We start from the raw sequence: 13,249 nt of genomic DNA on the forward strand, positions 1-13,249 counted from the left end.
AGAGAGTCAGACCCATGTTAAGCTTACTAATATATTCCTAAAATTTCACCTCTTTATAATGAGAAAATCACATGAGACATTCCAACTTATTTATGAGAAAATCACATGACTTCTGTTACTAAAAATAATCCTATTACATCATTCTACCTATTTTCAGATTATGACGTAACACCTCCAATGACACCCTGCACCCCACCATCCCGATGATGTCACTATTCTATATTTAGATTATGATGTCATCATTTTTGATGACGTCCCCTCCATCCCGATGATGTCACTATTCTATATTTAGATTATGATGATGACGTCAACCTCCCGGTCGCAGAACTCTCTGTATTCTATATTTAGATTATGATGTCATCATTTTTGATGACGTCAACCTCTGGGGTATTGTGACGTCACTGTGTCTGTGTGTCCGGGTCGCAGAACTCTCTGTTGCATACTACTGGCTGGACTATACGTAAACAGTAACATAATGTGAGTCACTTAATTTTCGCTTCATGTTATGTTCGCGAGACTTGTTGTTCGTGTCACTTTAACTTCGCGATTTTGTTTTAAAATCGCGAAATTCGCGAAATTAACGTGTCGCGAAAGTATCATGTAATAAGGTACTTTGAACTGGAAGGAGTTACCTCCGTTGTCGATTGTCTCAAATGTGTGCCAATTCCTGTTATAAATTAGCATGACTCACCCCCAGGGGTAGCTGAAAATTGAACGACCCGCCCCTTACCAATGCAAGGGCTCAAAACCGATGATCCATGCACAAATGGATTAATTTTGACTTGACTGAAGTAATATTCGCCGAGTTGCTTATATGCAGTATAAAACAACAGACCTTCCCATAGTCTCTTGACATCCACTTTTATTTCATTGAGAAGTCTGACATACTATTCTTTGTCAGTACCTTTCTCCCCCTGACAATCAGGAACTTCAGTTACTACTGAGTCACTTTTTTTCCTTTTCCCCTTCCCTCCCTCGTCATTGCCACCCATCGTGACAAACAGGGGCAGTTTCCTGTGGGGTATGAGCTCTTGTACCAGTTGCTAATAAGTCGATAGAAAGCCGGAATAATTTAATTTAATGATTTTTTTTTTAATTTATGTAGCGCGCTGTTTCATTTACTGTTGAACCTCGTTAATACAGTCACCAATGGGTCATGAAAATTGGACCGTATCACAGTCAAACCAAGTGAAGCGTACCCCTCAAGATTACATTAATGAATTGATCATTTTAATGTTGAGCCTGCTAATCGTTTCAAGAATGCACTGATAAATTGCTTATTTGAATATTGAACTCGCTCGTCATTTCAAAAATCAATATTAAATTGATTTTTTTGAACAGTAAACCCTTTAGCCATATTCTTGGAATGACTAGTGGGTTCAATTTTCCAATAATCAATTCATTATTGCATTCTTGAAACGACTAGTGGGTTCAATATTCTAATAATCAATTCATTATTGCATTCTTCAAATGACTAGCGGTTCAATATTCAAATAATCAATTAATTAATGTAATCTTGAGGGATACGCTTCACTTGGTTTGACTATGACGGGATAGGGTCAAATTTTATGACTGGCCTTAATTGAGTGACGTCTTAACAGATATATCACAATTGTACTTGTAAACAACTTTTCTTTACTAAGCATAGGAATGCAGATCTATTTTTTTTTAAGTAATTGAACCTTCAATCAGTACGTACACTATTACCAACAGAAAGATGAACATAACTGGTTTGAGTGACCGTATAAACGGGTTAAAATTATAAAGGATTATACAGGTTGGGATTTCAGACGGTGGCCTCCGGTCGTGTTAGGGACTTTAGGGAACTTAAGCACAGGTCGCTTTAGAGGCAACGGTAACTTACATTTACTTAACGATTTGGAATGGCCCTCCTTCAAAACAGAGGGAAATCTGCTCGCCTCACATTACTTCATAGAGCTATTCATGGTGAATCAGCATTAGAAATCCAATGCTATATCAAAAGGCGTAATTGTCAACTTCGATCTTTTCACAAAGACAAGTTCATCGAACTAACTCCGAACACAGAAAGCTATAGGAACTAATTTTATTGTAGAACTATTAGAGAATGGAACGCCTTACCTAACGATGTTTTAGATGTTAGAAAAGTCAATTATTCAAGAACGCTCTTAGATTAGAATGATGACATTTTAATTAGGTTCTAATTTTTAAATTTTAATTAACTTTTCTTAGTGATCTTTTTAAATTATGTGCATATTTTATTATATATTTTTAAGGTTTTTTACCCCCCACGCTGCTTTTTATTTTTTTTTATTTAATGTCTTGCAGTGATGGGAGCATGCCTCCCTTTGCAAGACCCCCATAATGTAGATGTAGACGTAGACGTAGACGTAGAACTTTAGCAACCGAAAGAGCCTTGGAAGAGAACAACGTTGTTCCCGCCAAAATATAAACGTTAAGCAGCTAGATGAGTTTTGCAGCAGCGATGTCGGTAACAAACTCTGTTCGCTTTTAAAATAAGCTGTTTGAGAGAATGTCATCCTTCAGTGAAATGAGAAACCTGCTTCTTTTTTTGTATGACAGTAAAAGCATCTATGACGAAGAATTTTTGATCTTGTACGAAAGTTACAGTTCCAAGAATCCAGAATTCCCTTACAGCTCCTACCCAAAGTTTGATTACGACCAGATGGATGAATCAGAGTGTTTGGCGGAGTTCAGAGTGTGAAAGCAGGACATAACTTTATTGGCAAATGCTCTTCAATTACCAGTCACTTTCCGATGTCTGCAAAGAACAACTTGTGACCGAACTGAAGGGCTTTGTATGCTTCTGAAGTGCTTCTCGTTGTGAGTTACAAGGACAGAATATAGCAGGCCAAAAATCCAAGTAATCACATGCATAGAGCAGTGCGTAGTGTTAAAACGAACTCGACAAGAACTTCTGACTATGATGTAAACAGAGTTTAATTGACAGAGATCAATGTTCCATACAAACTCAAATGAAACGAATCACGTGCCAAGACGAAGGTAGAATTAAACCACGTGCTGTAAGCTTAGCTGTAAGTCGTATGATGTAAACCGTATGCCGGTTCGAACTGAAATACAATAACGAAAATAGGAGCTAACGTAACTAACATACTGAAGTATAAAGATAAAATAACATAAATGAAGAAACTATTGCTAACATTCTCAATAACGTCCGTAACATGGAAGTGTAACATAATCGGCACTTATACTGATCGTACGGAAGGCTGGAAAATGATTAATAGGCTACACGGTGTGTAACTTGGACGGTACTTTTATAGCAAAATAACCCTATATTGGAGATATGGACCTAATCAAGTGCGATTCCGAGCATACAGAACTAACCGATTTAGTAACGATAAAAGGAAACTCAACCGAAACAAATAACAATAGAAAACCTAAGAACTAACCCTAAAGAACAAGGAATAGATTACTCACTTTGGTTTGCACACGCACTGAACTTGACTTGATAGAATAGACGAGTAAAAGTGTATAGAGAAACTATGGCCCAATGCCGAGTAGAAGTTGACGCAGTGAAATCTGCACTTGAACTGACCTAACCGAGGAAAACCTCGTGGATATATCTAACCGGAGAACACGTACGCAAAACCTAGCGGTTATGACTATTTTCCTAACGGACATAGCAGCTGAGGGCTGGTCAACCACAGTAGATTAAATAAGTAAGTAAGGCCTTGTTTGAAAGTGACAATTACTTGATAACATCTACGGTAAAGTAAGTTCCTGCGACAAAAAACGAATCAACATCACGTTTCAAAACCAACACTCGTATCCATGTCGCTATTCAGACATGATTCATCGTTTTGAAAGACCAGTTCCTGAAACAAGCATGATTACCAATACAGTGATGGATCATATTTTTTTGAGCCATGGTATGGGCGGCTATCACCACCAAAAATACAAGATTATTAAATGACCAAACACAAGCTGTATAAGAACTGTCTGCTCGTGCTTGGCGAGCTCACGGTCCTCCTGCAACGGGCCTGGAAAGAGGACCTGATACCTCAAGACTGGTGCCTTGTGGATGGCATCCAAATCCCCAAAGAGAAGAACTCAGTTGGCATTGGCAACTTTTGCCCGATTTCGCTGCTTAACGTAGAGGGCAAGATCTTCTTTGGCATTATCGCTCGCCGAATGACAAACTTCATGGACAATGGGCTTATTGATACCTCTGTACAGAAAGCCGGTATCCCAGGGTTCCCTGGATGCCTGGAGCATGCTCAAATGATCTGGAACTCTATCTGGACGGCCAAGCAAGACAAAAGTGAACTACATGTGGTCTGGCTTGACCTTGCCAATGCCTACGGATCAGTCCCCCATGACCTGATCTATCGTTCCCTCCACTTCTTTTACATCCCAGGAAAGAGCAAAGTGCTCCTACAAAAGTACTTCGACTCAGCCTTCATGTGCTTTACTACCCAGCACTACACAACCAACTGGCAATCGTTGGAGATTGGCATCATGATGGGCTGCGTCATCTCTCCACTCTTGTTCATCATGTGTATGGAGATGCTGTTATGGGGAGCCAAAGATGCAACTGAGGGGGAGATAGTGGATGGAGGCATAGTGCTACCACCAATGAAAGCGTTTATGGACAATGTTACAACTCTTACTGAATCCAGGACTGGGACAGAGCTTCTCCTTCAGCACCTGAATGAGCTTTTTGCATGGTGCCGTATGAAAGCCAAGCCTAAGAAATGCCGCAGTCTCTCCATCGTGCACGGACAAGTCAAAGAAATCCACTTCTCCATTGGTGCCGACCAGATTCCAACCGTTAAAGAGCAACCTGCAAAGAGTCTGGGCCGGTGGTATAGCATCCCACTTACTGACTGCCATCGCGGTACCGAAATTGAGAAAACTGCAAAGGACGGTTTAATAGCCATCAATGAGACAGATCTCCCTGGAAAGCTGAAGGCATGGATTTTCCAGCATGGCCTCCTTCCTCGTCTGCTTTGGCCGCTACAGATTTACGAGGTAACACTCACTTGTGTTGAAGCAATCCAACGGCACGTCAGCAAATGCCTCAGAAAATGGCTAGGGGTCCCTCCCAGCCTTACAACTGTCGGGCTGTACAGCCACTCGGCAAAGGTACAGCTACCACTTTCTTCCATTGTGGATGAATTTAAGGCTGGCAAGGTGCATCTCCACATGGTGCTCTGGGATTCACCTGATCAAGTGATCTGCGAGGTACAACCCGTGGTGAAATCTGGCCGGAAATGGACTGCTCAACAGGCCGTAACTGAAGTAGAAGCCAGCCTTCAAACTAAGGACATCGTAGGGCGGTGCAAGATAGTAGAGCTGGTCTGGGTAATAACGTACATCACTGGTTCTCTGCGCAGGGTCCAAAAGGCTGTCGTGAGATGGTCATTGAGGAGGTACGCGCCATCGACGAAGAAAGAGGATCAGCTACAGCAGCTGGGTTTGCTAAACAGTGTGCTTGGTCGTGCTGGGAAGAGGCAGAACAGAGAAAACTCAGCTGGCCCACCCTTTCCCAGATGGAGCCACCGAGGATCAGCTTCCTACTGAGGTCTACGTACGACCTCCTTCCTACGCCTACAAACCTCAAACAGTGGGGTATTATCGACGACGACATTTGCCGTGCATGCAACCAAACGCGTGCCACTCTACAGCATGTGTTAACGGCTTGCAATAAGTCACTTCAGAAGTACACCTGGAGGCACAACAAAGTGTTGCGGGTTATAGCCGAAGCCACACAGGACCAATGCGCTAGCACTAATAAGGCACCAGTTAAGGAGATAACAAATCAAGGCATCAAGTTCCACAGGGAAGTTGAGCAGCCCCAACCAGCCGCTGTGAAGAGAGCGAAACAGTCGAGGCTACTTACAGGTGCCCAAGACTGGCAAATGCTGGCTGATATATCTAAAGCCCTGCATTTTCCATGTCACATTGCCATCACAACTGTGTGCCCAGACATCGTAATCTGGTCCGACTCCCGTAAATGTGTGCATCTGGTCGAACTAACTGTGCCTTGGGAAGGGAACTTTGACTTTGCTAACGAACGCAAGAGAACCTGTTACGAGCCTCTCCGTGCTAGCTGTGAAGATCATGGCTGGGCCTGCAGTGTTATACCCGTCGAAGTCGGTTGCCGCGGCTTCATTGCAAGATCGACCAGGTCCTTCCTGTCAAACATCGGACTCCCAAAGAAAGCTCTCCGAGCAACAATCAAGGCTCTTCAAGAAGAAGTGGAGGTAGTATCTAACTGGATCTGGCAGTCATCGCGTAGTGCCTAAATCTGCGCTGATCACAATATCTTATTAAACTGCATCCAGTAAAGCTCTCTGCTGCCTGGACTCTCCTTGTGCATACACCACACGTTTGCTGCCATTACGCCTGACCAGGCATCACCCAGTGGCATCTGCCGCTGGCGGCGCCAGGAACTGTAGTCCCGTTGCTAGCCGCTGAAACTACCATAGTTCCTGGTCAACGGCTGACGAGGGTGATGCCTAGCAGTTGGCAGTTAAAGCCTCTGTATGAATTCCCCCCAAATAGTTTTGGTGTTCTTCTGTTAAATGGTCTACTGAAACAGTGAATGATTTAGACAATTTAGAAATGGTTCAGTCACCAATATTAAAATGGAACAAACTAATAAGAATCAGTTTATTCAAATGAGAATCCATCTGACTACGATACGTAGCATGATCAGATCTGACAACAAACAGTCGTGTTCTGTTTCAAAATGGTGTAATTAATGGTGAAACGGTTGAAGCAATGGACAAATCATTTAATTCACCAAGAAATGGTTCAACTCCCCGATCAATGGTTTAGTGTAGTGCCAACTGATTTAATGCAGACACAAACAGTGCAGTACGAAGTCAAATCATTCATGCAAACAGCAAATAGCTTAACTTAATGTTGAGCTGTTCAGTCATAGAAGCAATGGTCCAGTGTAATTAGAAATGATTGAACTAAATTAGCAGTGATTTAGCGTGGCACGAAACGAAACAGCCTTCTTTGCGCACTGAACCACAAAAAATAAAACAGTGAAGTGAACAAGTCAAGATTGAAATGGATCAGTCAATGTGGGGTCTGAGTAATACCATCATATTTGGCACCAAATTAGCAGAGTGAATGACCGTGACACAGGTCAAACAGACTCGGCGAGCTTGGCCAAGTGTGTTGCGGACAACTTTGGTAAGTTTGCTTCTTTTTATTTCATTTTGCTATGTATTTCTCTCCAGAAGATATATCTTTGCGAGTGCCAGAGAGAACCTAGAAATTATGACAATATTTATGAGATCAGATAGGATATTATATCAAGGTTAAAGAAGGTTACAGTCACGAGCCTGAACTCAAAGGAAATGATGACACCTCCAGTTTACTCACCTTTGTTCTTTGTCTCGTTTCAGATTTAATTTTTTTGGACTATTTTCCACTATGGTACGGATTTTGCTCTATATTTTAACGCTGTTTTAAATTGATCATATCACGGTTTTCGACGACTTCTTGACGGGTAGGGAAAGCGGTCAGAAATTACAGTGTTTGTATGGGAATCCGATGGCAAACAACTTTTTGCAAAATCAAATTTTACACAATTTGTGAATCAAGACATTAAAATATCAGGTAGAAGATTGTATTCACCAAGTTTGAAGGATGTAAATTGGCTGGAAGACGATCAATTAATTTTTCTAATTTTCCATACATTTGTCTGCAATCTTTTTCCCGCGAACTGCATCTACCCAGTCAAATTTACAAACAAATGAGTGGAAAATAAGAAATATTAACTCAGCGTCTTCTAGCCCAGCTACATCCTTGAAACTTGGTGAATACAATCTTCCACTGACCTAGTATTTTAACATTGCAATTCACAAATTGTGTAAAATTACATTTTGGAAAAAAGTTTTTTTGCCATCAGATTCCCATACAAACACTGTAATTTCTGACCGCTTTGTCTGACCCCTCAAGATGGCGTTCATTGTTGAATATTAATCCGTGTTGGGCTAAACAGCTTTAGAAAGTGTTTGCTTTTGGGAGAAATGCCTCTTTACAAAACGTGGCATATAACTAGACGGGAAAAAAAGACTGTGGCAGCCAGTGGAAGGGGTAAAAAAGCCTGTGAGTGTGGAAGGGGTATTTGACATCAGTGTTTTCCCCCTGGGTAATGCATCAGTCAATTCCAGCAGTGCCCATCCCCACCCCGAGCAACCGCGGAGCATTTGCTGACATTGTCAGTCCCGGGGGTGGGGCATTCGCAATTTTATCGTGGCCCGGGGACTGGGCATTTGCGTACCCCGGGGCAACCCCCGGGCATTTGACACACATGTTTTTAAAAGTGCCATGGATGAATTCAGCGGAAAAGACGAGGCATTTGTCGAGCAATGGCTTGTCCGTCAGGGACTAGAAAAACTGGTCAATGTTTTTAAAGGTATGTTTTCTCAATTTTGGATATTTCTTCATTATTTGTAAGCATATAAATATAAGTGACAAGGTGAACTATATTTTGTTTTAATATCACAAAACAATCACTGATGTGAGCACGACTATTTCGCATTCAAAACTAGCCTGGCATTTTTTAAATTCATGAAAGTGGAGTTAAAATACGTAAGATTTGTGAATTCAAATGATGTGATATTCAAGACAGATCTTGCGAGCTTTATAAAATGCAATGCATCATCATTTAAAATGTCTTGATTCTTCACAGAAAAAGTAGCCTGCGAATACAGGCGCCTATCATCGCTCGCGGCTGGGGTCACGTCCACCGCAATCCCAGCGCAGTTTTTGAAATAGGTTTTAGAGTACTACGAATTCAATGATTGAATTCGCACTGCTGTTTAATAGGAATATGCGCATTTTTAATATTACAAGGTGACAACACAAGACAATTGAAGCCCTTTAAATTGCAGTGAAACGTGATGAGCTACAAATCACCCACGTAGAAAACTATTTATATTTGAAAATCTCATATCATATGTTTGTAGTTGCTTCTCTTTCTTTAGAATTGTTTTCATCTTTTGTATGTTGCTAATACATATGGAATAATATAATTTTCATGATCTGTGACCGGGTTTCTGATGCCATCGTGGTACAAACACAGCAAACATTTTTTCTAATCGATGATAAATATAGTTATAAATTAAAAGATTGTATAATAGATGACCAAATCTACCACGGAAAAAGCTCTTTTGATGAATGTAACCCTGTTAGGAATTGAGCAAGGAATTGCATTTTTAGTTTTCCTATTTTAATAATATTAAGTACAACGTTCCTATACTCAGAGTGGAAAAACTTTGCACCACAAAGGGTGTGGAAAACTGAAAACAATTGCGGCCTTCCCAGCTCGGCTGTATTCCTCAAATTTGATCAGAATTAAAGTCTTTCATCTGTTTATCTTTATAAACTGTCCGATTCAGGAATATTTGGAATTTTAATTTTCTGTGAATGAGTCTATTTGACATTAGTGGCATTGTTCGCTGACATGGCTGTCGGGTAGTCTATATCGAAACTGCCCTACTTTTATTCTAGAGAATGAAATAGATGGAGACGCATTCCGCCTTCTGGACAGGGATTCCTTGAAGGCTATGATCCCAAAACAGGGTTTGTTGCTCAAGTTTGATCAAAAGTTTAAGCAAATTGCCAACAACCTGGAGACTGCATCCCCTAAAGTGGTTTTAACTACTGGCAGCACAACGCCTGTTGTTGTGACTGATGATGTTCAATCCTATCCATCCCCATCCCCTGTATGTGACGAACCGTCTCAAAAACCGCTTAAAGAAGAGATTATCAAAGAGCAATCAAAAATTTATGGCAGATTCAGGGGAGATGCGAAGTTGACAGCGTGGCAGGAAGCTGTAAATGCTGCAGCCCTCAAAATAGCCTTGAAGTCGCCAAATGAAATGTGCGACAGAGCATCCTTAAAAGCAAGCGCTGAGGCAGATGCAAGGAAAACCTTTGTCTACCGTAAGAAAACCGGTTCCAGATCAAAATTTGCTGAGTCCGAGAAGTCTGTACCCAAAACGAAAAAGCAGTCAACTGATGACAGATCCAAAGAAATCAACTTGCTTTCTGTGGAACTTCAGTCACTAACAGCGCAAAGCGCAAATAAACAAAAGGAGGTTGCGCATGCAAATAATTTAAAGGAAAACGAAAGATGCACAAGTTTGCACAAAGAGTTGCGTGCTATGTTAGTTGAAAGGCAACAAGTACAAAATAAGCACTCCGATCTTCACAAAAAGGAAGCAAAGCATTAAACTTACATGGCATGAAGAACCACTTCCTCAAGGACCACAGCAACTGCAACATCGACAGACACTGCAACCAAAGTGGACATAAGGTCCTTTCTACGAGTCAAGATGACCAGCGATCCAAATCAAGATGGCTGCGAAGAGAGTGCAGAAGTGGTTTCAAAAAAGAGGAGGTTGGATTTTAAAGATATCAGTGGCAAGGGTATTGTGGTTGGAGTGGAGGTTGCGGATGATAAGAAGATTGGTGGCGAAATGGTTGAAGTTAATGGAGCAAAGGAAGTACCATGTGTGGTGCTTGAAGATGAGGCAGTGTCTGATAAGAAGACTGATGACGAGAAAAGTGAGGTGTCCGGAGTAAAGGTGGCGTCGTGTGCGAATGTTGGTGATGAATATAATAAGGTAAGGTAAGGTAAGATAATAAGAAATTCTGAAATTCTGAAGCATACAATATGCAGCAGTTACAACTTGTTGAAATAAAAGGCAAGTAAACTGTATGGAATAATAAGAAGACCAGTGAAGACAAAGATGAAGTGTCTGGAGTAAAGGTGGCAACGTGTGCGAATGTTGGTGATGAAGTAGTGGATAATGAGAAAACCAGTGAAGAGTCTGGAATGAAGATGGTTTCTAGCAGTACCACTAGCGAAGGTGTTGATCATTATTTTTTATAGATTCATGCCCCCAGAAAGCATTTGATCTGGGGAAGGAATCAGAGTTAGAAAAGTTTATATACATTCTCACAATGCAGGAAAGGAGAAAACTAACTGACACAAAACGTCAAAAGATTTCGGAACAGATACGAGAAAGTTTGTTTGAAGGACTAACCCTTTCCGAATATGTGTTGGCCAAGGAGGCAAAATGCCGTTTAAATCATAAAGATTGCCTTTCTTGTAATCCCATGATAAAAGCTGGAAACTTGGTCCTGAAGAGTAAGGTGGTTCCTTTGTCTTTTGTGTGGAACAGTTCCTTTGATGGCGTACCTTATGATTGCGAGAAGGCGCAACGGCGATTGCTACAAATGCCTCTGGCCACGATAACGATCGATAGCAGAGTTTACCTGGTTGAAAAAGATTACTTACAAGGCGCTAACTACGAATCAGCGAAAAGGGAGATCACTTTCAGGCATTCCTCTCAGGAGATGAACTACACCTCTCGCACAGATTTCAACTCACTACTGACCTTCGTCGCACAAAGTGAACCTGAGAAAGAAATTCTGAAGCATACAATATGCAGCAGTTACAACTTGTTGAAATAAAAGGCAAGTAAACTGTATGGAATAAGCCGTCTGAAGAAGAGGTCAGATAAAGTTAGTGCTGCATCAACGATTGCAAAAGAAATCCAAACCAGGAGTAAGACATTAGCAAAAGAAGAAAAGAGAGTGTACTTGGCTTCTTGCGGCGTAGATCCAAAGGATATCTTGTCAGATAGCTCCGAATCAGATGGTTCAGATTTTTCCGATGACACAGAAGTCTCCCTGGAAAGTCTTGATAGTGACATTGACCGAGAAGTGAGCAACAGTGAATTTAAAGAGGTTCAAAAGAAAGGTCATTGGACAGAAGAGCATTACCCACCAGCAACAAACTCTGAGAGAGATGCTAGACCTGATGACAGCTGGACTGTTCAAGCTCTTGATGTGAATGATGCCGATAACAGAGAAATCCCCTTTGAAAGTCTTGTTAGTGAGAGTAACAGCAAAGTGGCTCAGAAGGAGTTTGAAAAGACTGACAAAAGCGATGACTGGAATGAATGCCAAGATACACCTGAAAGAGACAGTTGGAGACATGCTAAACCTGATGGGAGCTTGAAGGATACACCTGTCATTGATGTTAATTCTGTTGTTGTCTTAGACGAGTTAAGAGAAGTATCATGGAACTGGTTTGCCTTTGTGACACTACTGGAAGAGCAGTTCAAAAATCAAGGTTATACTTCAGCAGTATTTGATCAGTTTTTAATGGACTTTGCTAGACACTTACCGGAACTTGGATTGGATGAAGAGGAGCAAAGATTGACTGAGCACTCTCGTCTTGCATATCTTGAACATTTGCGTCAAAAAGAAGCCGATGTGGGTAGAATATCTGATACTCCAAGCAATTCCAGTGACGACGAATATAATGAAGAGGTGATACCTGAAACACAAAGCGAGAAAATACGCCTGAAACTCAAACAGATCGATCAGAAGTCACGTAAGAAAGCCAAGAAAGAAATTGAAGCGCAACGATTGTTACGGAAGAAGGTGTCACAGTCTGCTAAGACCATTATTATTACTTATCCTGACATAGGAGAGGTTATTGAAAGTTTTGTACAGGAAACTGATGTTGGAGCGGACAGTTGGCGAAGAACGGGGTGTATACATTTTCTGGCGATCAGAAGAAAACGAAAAGAGTAACATTTAGTAAGATCCAAGAAAAGTTAAAAGAGCATTATGGGAGACATTTTAGCTACGGCACAGTTGTACAGTTGTGTGTTTCGAGGCACAAAAGGCGCCTCTCAAGTAAACGCTACAAAGGGGTAGCTAACATTAAGTATCAGAGAGCTAGGAAGTGTTTTTCAATCAAGTACAATCCTGATTATAAATGGAGCTGGTCACTGTACAAAGTTCTGAATCAACTGCAGTCGGATGGGAAGCACATAATGCTACTTAATCGAGATGATCAGGCAGGGTTCAGACTAGACTCCACTTACATGCACAAGAACCTTCCAACATTGTCAGTGAAACCAAGTGCCCCACACGGACTCACTTTTTGAACAAGTACTCGGCACAGCTTCAGGTGACAAGTTACAACTTCTCTAAAACATCAACCTCAGATGAAGTGTGCATTGGAATTGTGAAAGCATCAGGTTTGCATGAAAAGAGTCCTTCTCAGCATACCGCTGACTTGCAAAAAGTCGAAAACCTTGATGTCTCAAGACACATCTTTCTAAGCGATGGGGAGGACATTGCAAAAGAAATTGAATGCGTAAGAGTGGATGGTGGGGCAGATGAAGGGCCTGTTCATCATGAGGTTCAATTTTCGTGGACTGTGCGGCACGTTGTG

General features: G+C 41.3%; 2 protein-coding genes and 1 pseudogene across 2 annotated transcripts; all 3 read left to right on the forward strand.

Annotated features, from left to right (window-relative positions):
- Positions 1-3,930: 3,930 nt before the first annotated feature.
- LOC145487790 (uncharacterized) lies at positions 3,931-6,269 on the forward strand. Its single transcript, XM_081466596.1, has 2 exons — positions 3,931-5,205; positions 5,358-6,269. The coding sequence occupies exons 1-2, from the start codon at positions 3,931-3,933 to the stop codon at positions 6,267-6,269; spliced, it is 2,187 nt and encodes a 728-aa protein (XP_081322722.1).
- A 2,574-nt stretch (positions 6,270-8,843) lies between these two features.
- Positions 8,844-10,223, forward strand: LOC145488385 (uncharacterized). Its single transcript, XM_081467241.1, has one exon. The coding sequence runs from the start codon at positions 9,555-9,557 to the stop codon at positions 10,221-10,223; it is 669 nt and encodes a 222-aa protein (XP_081323367.1). The 5' UTR covers positions 8,844-9,554.
- A 102-nt stretch (positions 10,224-10,325) lies between these two features.
- LOC145487791 (uncharacterized) lies at positions 10,326-12,985 on the forward strand (annotated as a pseudogene).
- Positions 12,986-13,249: the final 264 nt, after the last annotated feature.

Source organism: Orbicella franksi, chromosome 5 (genome assembly GCF_964199315.1).
Source record: "Orbicella franksi chromosome 5, jaOrbFran1.1, whole genome shotgun sequence".
Classification (NCBI taxonomy): Eukaryota; Metazoa; Cnidaria; class Anthozoa; order Scleractinia; family Merulinidae; genus Orbicella; species Orbicella franksi.